At 57.0% G+C, this 13,010-nt stretch overlaps 1 protein-coding gene across 1 annotated transcript in view; it reads left to right on the top strand.

Annotated features, from left to right (window-relative positions):
* The window catches only part of SHANK3 (SH3 and multiple ankyrin repeat domains 3), a 667,177-nt gene that overhangs the window by 606,883 nt on the left and 47,284 nt on the right, over positions 1-13,010 (top strand). Inside the window, exons 16-18 of the mRNA XM_077807959.1 lie at positions 4,297-4,432; positions 8,235-8,315; positions 12,072-12,095. Coding sequence (XP_077664085.1) covers positions 4,297-4,432; positions 8,235-8,315; positions 12,072-12,095 — 241 coding nt within the window. The remainder of the gene's footprint in view (positions 1-4,296; positions 4,433-8,234; positions 8,316-12,071; positions 12,096-13,010) is intronic.

The raw sequence follows: 13,010 nt of genomic DNA, 5'->3' as shown, positions 1-13,010 counted from the left end.
TTCTGGTCTGTATTTGTAAAGATGCAGGATGATCTAATCGTATCACATGAGGATGATGAAGTATTTTACATTCACTAGGGAGAAACATTTTTAAACCAGCCGGTCCAGATAACTTTCACTCCTAAAAGAGTTCACTGAGGAGCTCTCTGGCCCGCAGATGCTAATTTTTAATGAATATTGGAATATAAGGAACACTCTAGAAGAGTGGATGCTAATGTTGTGCCGGTAGTCAAAAGGGGCAAGTGCCATGACCCTGGAAACCTGCAGGCCGGCTAGTCTATCAGTTCCAGGCAAAGTAACAAAAAAACTGATACAGGATTCAACTAATGAAGGCTTAAAGGATAGGAATGTTATTAATGCCAGCTAGCGTGGTTTTATGGAGCATCAGTCTGGTCCAACAAACCGGATTTAGTTCTATGATGCAATTACAAGTTTGGTTGATGAAGATGACTGTGTAGATGTATTTCAGAGTAGCAGCCATGTTAGTCTGTATTCACAAAAAGAAAAGGAGGACTTGTGGCACCTTAGAGACTAACCAATTTATTTGAGCATAAGCTTTCGTGAGCTACAGCTCAAATCATCGGATGCTCTGGAACTGCTCCCTACGAAGCCAGTCAGGACTCTGGGGCAGTCTCCTTTCTGTGAGCAGCCTGACTTCAGGACACACAGCTCACACAGCTTCCACCTTCCTGGGTCTGACCTCGGAGCATTCAGCATCCTCTGCCCCTCTGTGCGCTTCCCACAGCAAGTCCTCCCAGGCTGGGTCTTGGGGAAGCCAGAGGGTCCTGCCCCCCAACTCCGCAGTCAGACATGACTCTCAGCCAGCCAGTAAAACAGAAGGTTTATTAGACAACAGGAACGTGGTCTAACACAGAGCTTGTAGATGTAGAGAACAGGATCCCTCAGCCGGGTCCATTTTGGCGGGCAGTGAGCCAGACAATCATGTCTGCACTTCACTCGTCATCCCCTGCCAGCCCCAAACTGACTCCCCCTCCAGCCCCTCCTTCTCTGGGCTTTGTCCCTTTCCCAGGCCAGGAGGTCACCAGATTCCTTTGTTCTCCATCCCTTCAGCTCTCACCTTGCAGGGGGGCCCAGGCCATCCGTTGCCAGGAAACAGGGTGTCGGCCATTCTCTGTGTCCAGACCCCTGCATACACCTGCCCTCTAGGGCTCTGCAACCATCATACACCCTTATCCCACCACATCGATACTTAAGAACTGCCTACGGGAAACTGAGGCACCCCCACATTATGCAGAGGAAACATTAAGAACAGTCCCGCTTTGTCACAGGCTAAAACCCACTGCATCGGATACATGCAGTAGAAAATACAGTAGGAAGATATATATATACACAGAGAACATGAAACAATGGGTGTTATACAGATCTCAGAAAGCTGTTGTCAGTGGTGAATCAACATTTTATGGGAGTGTTTCTAGTGACGTGCCACAGGGATCAATTCTAGGCCTGATGCTATTTATCATCTCCATCAATGATCTGGGAGTGAAACATGGAATCACTGGTGATACAATTTGTGAATGACACAGAGATTGGGAGAGCGATGTATAGTGACAAGGACAGGGCAGTCATACAGAGCGATCTTGATAGCTTGATAAGCCGGGCCCACTCAAACAAAATGCCTTGTAATCCAGCCAAATGCAATGTTATATATCTAGGAACAAGGAATGCTGGCTGTGCCTGCAGACTGGGCCTGTGTCCTGGAAAGCTGAGGCTCTGGAAAGGATTTGGGGGTCGTAGTGCACAAGCAGCTCAACTCGCTCTCCCAATGTTATGCGATTGCAAAAAAAAAAAAAAAAAAAAAAAGCTAATGCAATTCTTAGATGTATAAATAGGGGAGTAGCAAGCAGGCGTAGTAAGGATTTGATTTTACTTGCGTGTATATGGCATTGGTGAGACCAATACTGTGTACAGTTCTGGTGTCGACATTTTTAAAAGGATGTTGAAAAATTGGAGACTGTAACCTCCTGAATATCACAGGCCTTTACATTTTGCCCAGTTACTCCTGTATTTCACCCAATAGCTTATGTTTGGCTAGAGCATAAAGGCCTTCCAGAAAGGCATCTAGGCTTGGTTTGATGACATCAAGAGATGGAATATCCACCAAGTCTCTTTGGAGTCTGCTCCAGTGGTTAATCACCTGCACTGTTAATAAATTGTGCCTTATTTCTAATTGGTCAGTCTTGAATTTCAAGCTATCGGTTCTTTTTATGCCTTCCTCTGCCTTTAGTATCTGGCAGTTTCTCTCCATGAAGGTGCTTGGACAGTGTAACCAAGTCACCTCTCAATCTTATTTCTGATGAGCAAGACAGTTTGCGTTCCATCATCCTCGCACCGTCAGGCGTTTCCCACATCTCATCTTTCCCCTTCTTTTATGTTCTCTGTAGCCTCCAATTTTTAAACATCATTTTTAAAATGTCGCTACCAGATTTCTGTGCAGTTATTCCCACACGGGTCTCATCAGTGCAGTGTAGAGAGGTAAAATCACCTCCCTCCTATCATGCTCCTCTTCTCTCACAGCGGTGATATGGCTATAAATTCCATTAAAGTATGAGAGTCTCTCAGATGCTGTTTGGATGAGCACCGCAGAAAAGACCACGAGGAAATGAATAATGCAGTATTCAGGGCAGGCTTTGGCTGGTGTCCAGTACATAAGGCAAGGGTCACTAAAAGAAATATGAAAAAAATACCGACCAGCTGTTCATCCTGTGCACTGAATGAGCCAGCGGTCCTGTAGATGACGGTCTTATAATGAATGTGCACAAGGGAGCAGAATTAATGTTGCACAGGCCACATAAACGGGCTTGATAGCGCAACCTTCGTAGTGTTCTTTTATCATATATATTTTCTTTTTAAAATTTTATTTTATTTAAATTCTATTCCCAATAGATAATGTCAGTGTCAACCGTCCTCATCTGCCCACTTTCTAGCCCCCACTAATGAACTCATGGTCACAATACCTGTGGCTCTTGGCGTATACGGCCCTTTTCATCAGCAGCTGTCAAAGCACTTTACAAAAGTGGGTATTCCATGGTCCCCAGCCCCTATTTTACAAAGGAGGTGACTGAGTCACGGAGTGCTTGAGGCCAACGCTTCCAAGCACAGGGGCCCAGAGCAAGGCGCACAGATCCATGTTTAGGCACCTAGATCTGTGCTCTGATTTTCAAAGACTCTGCGCACCTCCACTTGCAAGGGTCCTGTGCTCAGTAGCTCTCAAATTCAGGCCACTTGTTTACGTGACTAACGGGGGCCTGATTTTTTCATTTCCTCCATTTCATGCTTGTCTTATTGCATGTTATGAGGCCTCGGGCCACAACCAGACTGTTTATGACCCAAGAAGTCTTTAAAAAGCTGGATACTAGCACTGGAAAGGGGGGGGAAGAATGATACCCAACATGGCTCCTACTGATTGCTGAAAAGATTTGCCGAACATGGTGATAAAGGAGGAAATTCTGGGGAATTAAACTCAGGGCTAGAAAGCAGAAATTCCTGGGTTCTCCTTTGAGTGATTGTCCATACACGTATTCCACTTACGGCGCGCATGCATCCCGTGTGCCTGAGATCAGAGTTGTTTGCCTAGCAATGTCCAGCGTGGCCACAGATTTTACAGTTCATTACTATGGCAATTGGCACCACCGTGGTAGATTTTTCAGAGTAGGTTCCTTTTTACGAGCAGATTGCTTATTTTTCCTCCTGGTACCAGGATGCCTCATTCTAAGTCTCCTGGTTTCAAACACTGACCCTTATGTATGGATGCTGTGCCCCATAAAAAATGTTAATTCTGTTTGGTGGAGGTGTGCGTCCACGGTAAATGTGCGATATGCAAGTCCTTTACACCTAGGTCTTGACAGGCAGGCCCATCTCCAGATATTTCTAATGGACACATCAATGAGACAGGCTTTGGCCCCTGCCTTGTTTGACCCCACTGTACACGAGCTGACTATCTGAGTGCTTTTGTTAGCACAATCTCTGCAACATCTGAAAGCCCATCTGCTATGGCTTCAGGCCTGACGCTGACACCCTCTGTGATCTTGGACAGTTCATGTCACCTGGCAGCCTCAGTTTCCCCATCTGTTAAATATAACTACAGAACAGTAAAGAGGCTCTGTGCAGGTGACCTGGGTTTCCTGTCCCTCACCCTCCTTCCTGATGCACACACATCTCCAGTGTGTCCTGCAAGTTCAGAACACAGCTTGGGACCCCTAAGCCCCATTGTTCCTGCTGCCTGTTTGCTGTGGGCTGGGCAGCGTTTGTGCTGATCAGTGTCTCTTTGTGTCCCAGGTGAATGGTGTGAATGTGGTCAAGGTAGGGCACAAGCAAGTGGTGTCGCTGATCCGGCAGGGGGGAAACCACCTGGTGATGAAGGTTGTCTCCGTCAGCCGCAAGCCAGAATCAGAAGAAGTCGTCCGAAAGAAGGGTAGGTGTAGAATGGCCTGTTATTTCTGAGCAACGAACAAGTGAGCTCCGCCTCATTCTGCAGGTTGTCCCCCCAGCTCAGCCTAGCCATTCGTTATGCTGGGTTCAGTCTCCCACCAGCTCAAGCTCTCGGTATCTCTGGACCCTTTCTCTGCTGCCAGGGCCTATTATGCTGCTGGCCCGGCTCAGCCTCCAGTTCCCCTGGGGTCCTTATCCCACCAGCTCGGCTCATTTAATCCGGGGTGAGCTGGCTGGCCAGTGAATTGAACCGGGGGCCTCCCGAACTAAAAGCGTGAGTGTGCAGTGTGAGCTGAAGAGCTGTGCCCCTGGAAGCGGGCACCGTAACCACTCGTATCCTCGCCAGATTGGCCCAGCGTGGGCCTTGGACCCGAGGATGATACTTTGCCACTCGTTACCAGGGCCTGTTTGTTGCCCTGGCCCTGCCCAGTGGAGGTGAGACCCACTGCCTGCTGCTCTGTCCCTGGTGACGGGAGACTGGCTCCTTGCCTGCGAAGATCGACGGGGTTTTCACAGCAACAACGGGAGGGAAGTGAAGGTGCAATGGCTGTCCGGGTGCAGCCTGAGCTAAACAGCGGCCATACCTGCTGCGGCCTCCAGGCCAGAGGTGCTGACCTGCGCCAACACCCCTGGGCTGCACTTGGCAGAGGAGACGCTGCAGCACGCAGCATAGGCCTTCGGGCACCGCGTTGGCCAGAACCCTGGACTGCGCGAAGCAGGCTAACGCCTGCCAGCGTAGGATACGTCTCAGGCTGGCGGCTCCGGCAGGACAGAACAAGGGAGTCCTGACCAGAACAACGTATCAGAAACCAGTGTTACTGGGCACCCCAGGCTCAGGATGGCATGTCCAGGGCTCCCCCAGGGCTGAGAGAAGCACCCCAGACTCTGGCTCCGTAGGGCATCCCGATGTGCCCCTTCTAGCTTCTGCCAGGCAGAGCCCCCCACTGTTCACCAAACGAGATCAAGGGCTGGAATCTCCACTCAGAGCTCAGAGGAATTAGGGGAGGGGGGGCCACAGGGAGCCAGGCGTGGCTTCCTTATCCTGAGCCACAGGGGCCCTTAGGCCCTTTAGTCAATGGAGGACAGGGCAGAGCAGAACTCTGTTCCACCATGCCCCCCCTGCCCTGCCCCTCACCCCTTTCACGGGGCCTTGGGGTGTTTGGCAGCTTTATTCAGAAGAATTATTCACAGACCATCCACATAAGCAGCTGTAGAGGACTGGTGAATTCAGCCCTGAGTATATAGGCTTTCTTTGGCAAGGGGTTGTACCTGCAGGCCTCCCAGCACAGACCAAAAGACACTTGAGGCTTTGGCAATTCCAGTGGTTCTGTGCGGGAGGAGCTCATTGTGAAGTGTTTGTCAGGAGAAGGGAATTTCTTCTGGTTTCTGGCACTAGGTCCTGCCATCTAGAGGTTTTCCCAGTTGACCAAAGGAGTTTTTTTTCAAGGGTGGAGAGGTGCCAGGTGCGGATTGTGCCCCTGGCCTGGAGAGGGAGGTGCCGGATGCGGATTGTGCCCCGGATGCGGATCTTGCCCCGGGCCCAGAGGGAGAGGTGCCAGGTGGGGATAGTGCCCCCAGCCCAGAGGGAGAGGTGCCAGGAGGGGATCTTGCTCTTGGCCCCAAGGAGAAGGTGCAGGGTGCGGTTCATGTCCCCAGCCCGGAGGGAGAGGTGCCAGGTGGGGGTAGTGCCCTTGGCCCAGAGTGGGAGGCGCTGGGTGGAGTTTTTTCCACAGGGCTGGGCCGGGTGGGGATCATGCCCCCGGCCTGCAGGGGGAGGTGCCAGGTGAGGTTTGTGCCACGGGGGGGGGTGCTGGGTGCAGATTCTCTCCCCTGCTGAGCCAGCGAGGTGTCTGGGGCACATGGAGCGTCAGGAGGCTGTTAGAGGAGGAGGGTGGTTGCAGGGGAGAGGCCCCTCTTTCCTCCATGCCATGGGACCCGCGTGGACCTTCCGGCCGGCAGCAGTTCCCTGGGGAGGTTCCGAGCAGTGTGATCCCCGGCAGCTGGGCTGAGCGCAGGGGGTGGACCGGGGGCAGGTGGCAGGTCAGAGCGAGTGCTGGTTTAGCGGCGAGGGTCTGTGTGGCGAAGGAGCCCGTTCCCTTGGGGAGTGTGGCTGGGCGCCAGGCGCTGAAGGAAAGGGAGGACTGAGGCGCTCGGAAAGCAAGACACGAGGAGAGGGGGAGGGAGGCAGCTCTGTGCTGACACTAAGAGCTGTAATTATATTGTCACTGCTCGAGAGCACGAGTCGTGGGAAAGACTGAGGCTCAGGAGCTGGTGCTGGGATCTTTGCCGGGGTCGCTTCCTCCTCCTCTTCCCACACTTCCAGCCTCTTCTGCCCCTGCTCTCCAGCACCAGCTTGCTCCCCAGGCCTGCTGCGGGGGCCCTGCCTGGGAACCACACCCCTGGTCTTTCCAGCGGAGTGGCAGAGAGTGGAGTGAGTGTGCGGGCTGCCACCTGGGCCGTGGCCTCACCGAGCCGGCTGGTACCCGGGCCCTGGCATTCACCGAGCCAGCTGGTACCCGGGCCCTGGCCTCACCGAGCCGGCTGCCACCCGGGCCCTGGCATTCACCGAGCAGGCTGCCACCCAGGCCCTGGCATTCACCGAGCCGGCTGCCACCCGGGCCCTGGCCTCACCGAGCCGGCTGCCACCCGGGCCCTGGCTCACCGAGCCGGCTGCCACCCGGGCCCTTGCAGGCTTCCCTTGGCTGGAGGAAGATTGTTTCTGTGGGGCTCTGATCGCCCAGGGGCCCAGGCCGCCGTGCCCCCACCGCAGAGCTCTGCCCGGGCTGGCCTCCTCTCCTCCCAGCGCGGGTCGGCCTGTGTTCCTGGCTCATGGAGGCCTGTGTGGGAGCAGCGTTCCCTGCCCGAATCCGCCCCTGTTGGGGTCTCTGATGCAGGCAGCTCGGCACCAGCCTGAAGCTCTGGTTCCCATGGTAACGCCTGAGCGTTGAATCCTGCATTGTTCCAGCCGAGCAGGCGAGGAGGAGGCACCTGAAGTGAAGAGGAAAAGCCTTCAACTCATCTCCACTCCCTGAGCCCATGGCATGGCACCTCTCTCCGGCAGAGCCACCGGCGGGCCTGGCTAGGGAGCCCCTCTCCCCAGCCCTGCCCCTCGCCACAGCGCCCACTGCTCGTGGGCTTTCCCACATGCGCCACGCGGCCCCTCAGCTTGGCACAGAGACATCCCTCTCCAGCCCTTCGCTGGGGCCCTGACACCGCCGCCGGGCCTGGATCCAGCCTGAGTTCAGAGACGGGGCGAGGTGGGCACTGGGCACTGCAGGATGGACTCCCCCCCAGGAGCTGGGGAGTGAGAGGCTGAGAGCCTGGACTCTGTCCCCCTCTCCTACCCTCCGCCCATGGCGTGCACGGAGGGGAAGCAGCCAGCCAAGCTGTTTGCCGAGTCACACAGGCAGCCAGCTGCCTGCGGGTGAATTTGAGAGAGAGGCTTTCCCAACCTGATCCTCTCCTGGCACTGCAGGGGTGCGAGCAGCCCAGGGACCATGGCTTGGACTCTCGCAGGCTGAGGGTCTGTGGTTACCTGGGCGCAGGACGCTCCCTGGCAGACCTCAGCAGTCCCAGGGCTGCCCTGTGCCCTTGGGACCCTGTGACTGGGACAATGAAGAAGTTTGCTTCCACGCGCAGCCTTAATAAGATTCTGCAGCAGTGCGACTCCTCGTCCCGCGAGTACGAGGAGATCCAGGCTGTGGAGAAGAAGTGGCACCTGCACTTGGCCACTCCTCGCAAGTTCCTGGACAAGAAGTGCAAAATGCCATCTCTCTTCCTTTCAGCCCCGCCGCCTCCCAAGAGAGCCCCCAGCACCACCCTGACGCTGCGCTCCAAGTCCATGACGGCCGAGCTGGAGGAACTAGGTAAGCAAGGGGCGCGGGGGCAGATGCAGGAATGCCCAGGTGCATGAGGAGCATGCGCGGGACATGGAGAGTGCAGGGACACACCCAGCAGGAAGCCACACGTAACACACGCTTCCCTGGGGGGGGACAGGTGGGCGCTTGGAGGGACGCACGCACACTCCACACATGGAAGTTTCTGCAGTGCTTGGCCTGTGCAAAGCGTCGCTTGCCACCAGCGCAGACGCAGCCAGCAGGAGAAGAAACCCTGCGCAGAATCACCCGATCCCCGGCGTCTGCACCGCCCGTGCTCAGGGGTGGGGCCCTCTGAGAGTGCTTCCTGGCAGCCACGCATCCCCCCCGGCCTGCACACATGCTGTTCTCGGCAGCCCCCACCCCCTGTATGTGTCCAGTAGCCCAGTGTCTTCTGCCTTCCTGCCCTTCCAGGTGTAGCCCCCCCACTTCCTGGGGTCACCATGCAGCCCCCCTCCCCCCGCACTTCCGGGTGTCACCATAGAGCCCCCCACCCCCACCCCTTCTGAGTGTCACCACAGACCCCCCCCCTTTCCCCAGTTCCTGGTGTCACCACAGATCCCCCCTTCCCTGCCTGCTTCCAGGTGCTCCAGGGAGCCCCAAGCGCTTCCCGTCTGTCCTCGTGGAGCCCTCACCTTATTCCAGGAGCTCGGACATTCCTGCAGAGCCCCCTGATCCCATGGCCACCTCCCGGCGCCCCTGCACGCACTTCCACGTGCGTCAGGGCTTCCATATGCGTACGCAGGGCACTTCCATGTGTGTCAGGGCTTCCACAGCTTGGGGATCACAGCTTGTTTCCTGTGCATAGAAATGGTCCCCTGTTCCAGGCCAGAGTCTGCCCAGTACGCTGCAGGGCAGCTCCAGTGCCTGCCTGGGGGTGCACATGTCGGCTGGGATGGCTGGCTCAGAGATGGGGCAGGGGCGTGGGCCTCTGCGGGTTCTAGAGTGGGGTGCTAGCTAGCCACAGGCACCAGAGGTAGCGAGGAATCTCCTTACCCCCTGTGCCCTTGTGCCCCCAGTCGTGTTGCACGCCCATTTGGCATGAAGGGTGTGTGCTGTTCAGGGGCCCGGGGCTGGAACCGAGGTGCATGCTGAGCTCCGGAGCCAGGAGCTCTGGCAGAGTTGAGTGGAGGAATCTTGCACAGTACCTGCCTGCCCCAGCCTCGGCTCATCATTGCTTGGACACTGAAAAGCAGCGATGTGTCCACCGCTGCCTCTCTGAGCATCACGCAGTGGGAGGAGAGATGCTGGGGTGGGGAGGGTCTCCCTGTTCCAGCACCTCTCTCTCGCATGGCCCTTCTCACCCAGCTGTGCCCTTGGCTGGGGCTAGGCTGGCCCTAGTGCTTTTTAAACAGAACTTTGGAGTCCACGGTTTCCTTAAGCTTTTGTGTCCGGTCTCCCCATCGTTGACCTGGCTCCAGGCAGGAGCAGCCCTTCTGGGTCAGGCCCCTGCACCCTGAGGCTAGGCATCGAAATCTAGGTAATGGTGTCTGATAAGGTGTCTCTTCTGGTCACCGAAGGAAGGTCCTGACTCCTTGGTCCCGCCCCCGCCAGGGGAAGCGCTGGGTTTGAACAGTGGGCATTAGGCAGGGCCTCGGGCCAGTCCGAGTCGTCTCCTCTTTCTTGCCTTTCCCTTTGAACACGTGGGACACAGCTGCTCAGCTCAGCGGTTGGTGCTCACAGGATTGTGCCCCAGGCCTTCTGCTCTCGCAGGGCTGCTGATCAACTTGGTGCGGGCCCATGAGGGTTGTGAGTGGACACTGACAGGGAGCACGGCGCTGTGCCCACGGCAGGCCGTCATCGGAGACTGGCATGTGCACTGCCCTCGCATGTAGATGGGGACATGCCAGCCTGGGCACTCGCCCAGCAAGTCACTGTGCACACACAGGAGGGACGCATGAACGTGTACTGTATGCATGTGTGAAGGCAGGTACAGCTCTCCAGGCATGGGGGTGCAAACTCACAGCATGGAAAGGAAAGTCCCCAGAAAGGCAGGAATTGTCTCCCTGTGGGGGGAGATTTAGGGAGAGTCCCTGCTCTGATCTCCCTGGGGGGTCATTGACAGCCAGTCCCTCCATCAGGCCTCGGGGCAGCAGGGGAAAAGCAGACGCTCTCTTCCTCGTGTCCTGGGGCAGGTTGCCCTGCGTCTCCCTGGGGGTTGGGGGAGGAGAGTGATTATCAGCCAGGCTCTGCCCCACCTTTCTCTGGAGTGAATGGGGGGAATTAGTGGCTGGTCTCTCTCCCACCTCTCCCCAACAGTGAGGGTAATCCGCAGATTGTCGGGGTCAGTTCTCCATCACTGGCCATCTTCAGCCAGGTAGGAGGTGTATGTGAAAGCTCTGCTCTGGGAATGAGCGGGGGGCAGCCCCTTGGTGGCCTGTGCAATGCAGGAGGTCAGGTTAGGGGGTCACAATGGTCCCTGCTGGCCTGGGGATCTGTGGAGCTCCCTGCAGGGTGATGAGCAGTGAGCGCTTCCCCACAGGCTCTTGGCGTGGGAGGAGAAGAGCAGCTGGTCTCTGCCCCATGTCTCCTGGGAGTGGGGGGGTTAGCAGCTGGCATCTGCCCTGCCTGTCCTGGGGGAGTCCTTGCCCTGCAGCTAACTTGGAGAGGCATTATCGGTCAGCCCGCATCACGTCTCCCTGGGGTGGATTCAGTGGCCAGTCCCTGCCCTGTCTCCCTGCGGGGTAGTTCGTGGCCAGTCTCTACCCCACGTCTTCCCAGGGGGTTAGTGGCTGGTCTCTGTCCCTCCACCTTTCCCGGGGGGGGGTTAGCGGCTGGTCTCTGTCCCCCCACCTCTTCTGGGGGGGGTTAGCAGCTGGTCTCTGTCCCCCCACGTCTCCCGGGGTGGGTTAGGGGCTGGTCTCTGTCCCCCCACGTCTCCCGGGGTGGGTTAGGGGCTGGTCTCTGTCCCCCCACCTCACCCAGCGGGGGTTAGCAGCTGGTCTCTGTCCCCCCACCTCTCCCAGGGGGCGAGGGAGGTAGCGGCTGGTCTCTCAGGTCCCTGGGTTTCACAGGTCAGTCCCTGTACCCAAGGTGAGTGCTCCTTGGGGGGGTTGGGGGCGCACTCTCCTTTGCACCCTTCGAGCCGCTTGTGGGTTCTGTGGCGGGGCCATGTCAGCCCAGTGGAGAACGGTATATTCCCCATGAGCCCCTGGTGAGCAGTGGGGGCTAAAGCCTCCTCCCTCCAAGAGGCCTTTCTTGGTGTTTGTCTCCTCCAGGACTTCAGGCATCCAACCCTGTCCAGGCCTCCCTCCACTCCTCTTCTGCCATCATCTCTCATGCTGGGCTAGTGCTGGCCATGGCCCCGTAGCCAGGCAGGGCTGGGCTCAGGTCTGCCTGGGCATGAGGGTGGGACATGGGAGAGTCGGCCTGGCCTTGTGTCCTATCGTGCTGTGAGTCGCAGTGCCGCACTATGGCCCTCCTGCTCCCATGAAGGGGCTGCAAAGAGCCGCATTATCGTGTGCTGGCCCCGTGCTGGAGGAGTGAGCATGGACCAGGCCTCGGGGCTGTCCGAGCCCTAATACACCGCAAGCGTCATTGCAGAAACTGGGAGGTAACTGCCCGGAGAGCCACCCCTTGACTGGCCAGAGCTTAGTTCCTGCCAGGTGGGCCCAGCGTCCTCCCGGGTGTTGAGAAGCTGGGAGTGTGGGGCAGAGTTAGGGAGGGCAGCTGGCGAGGAGCGAGCGGGACAGGGAGCAGGGACTGTGCATGCCATTCATGTCCTGTGTTTTGTTTCTTGATTCCAAGCCTCGATGCGGAGGAGAAAAGGGGGTGAGTGAAACTGTACAGCCTGGGGGCTCTTCCCATCCCTGCCGAACCCCACAACGTTCCTGGCCTTCATCCCCAAGAAACCCCTTACACCTCCCTTCAGAAAGTGGGTCAGGGCTAAGTGCACCCCAGGAAATCCCCGAATGAGCGCAGATCTCAGCAGAGCTGAGGTTCCCATGCCCGACAACAGAGCAGAGTGCAGCTGCAGAGGTGACTAGCCCCTTGACCAGATGCTCAGAGTGGGGAATTCCCTTGTCAACTAGAGTCCCAGAATCCCAGGCCCTGGTCCTTCCCTGCTTTCTATCCTTCACGCTGCACAGGGTGGGGTAAAGCTGATGGCCACAATCCTCCATTGGCTTCAGTTTGCTTCGTGCCTGTGCCCCACTGAAAGCAGCCCCTGCATAGGGGGTCATTGGGTGCTACCCCGTCCTGGCCCCTGGAACTCACAGCTAGATGAAGTAATGACAACTAACCTGGCCACGCTCACTACTAGGTGCAAACCCTCGCCTTGCCTATGTAGACAGGTCAGCGGGGCGAGGCTGATCCCGTCCCATGGTGCTGTGTTTCTGTGCGCTGATACCCTGAGCCCTGGCCGGAGGCAGGCACCAGGCGTGGGGCTGGAGCAGGCGGGCATCACAGAATTCCCAGCTTTTCTGGAAGTTTGGTGCCAGCTGTACTGGTCAGAGGCAAAACTCTGCTGGTGCTGGTGCAGGAACGTAGAGCACCCTGATGAGGGGGCCAACACCCCCTCTCCTTCCCTGCGAGGGAAGGGCAAACCAGGCACCAGGGAGACACCCAGTCTCGGTCACAAGGACATAAATTGAGGAGCGCCCTTGGGTAGCCTCCCTGACTTTCAGCACAGCCAGAGAGGAAGAGGGGATGGGCAGGGAGGGAGGGGCCCGTTTAAGGGGGCTCGCT

Source organism: Eretmochelys imbricata, chromosome 1 (assembly GCF_965152235.1).
Source record: "Eretmochelys imbricata isolate rEreImb1 chromosome 1, rEreImb1.hap1, whole genome shotgun sequence".
NCBI lineage: Eukaryota > Metazoa > Chordata > Testudines > Cheloniidae > Eretmochelys > Eretmochelys imbricata.
This window is presented reverse-complemented; position numbering and strand designations above follow the sequence as displayed.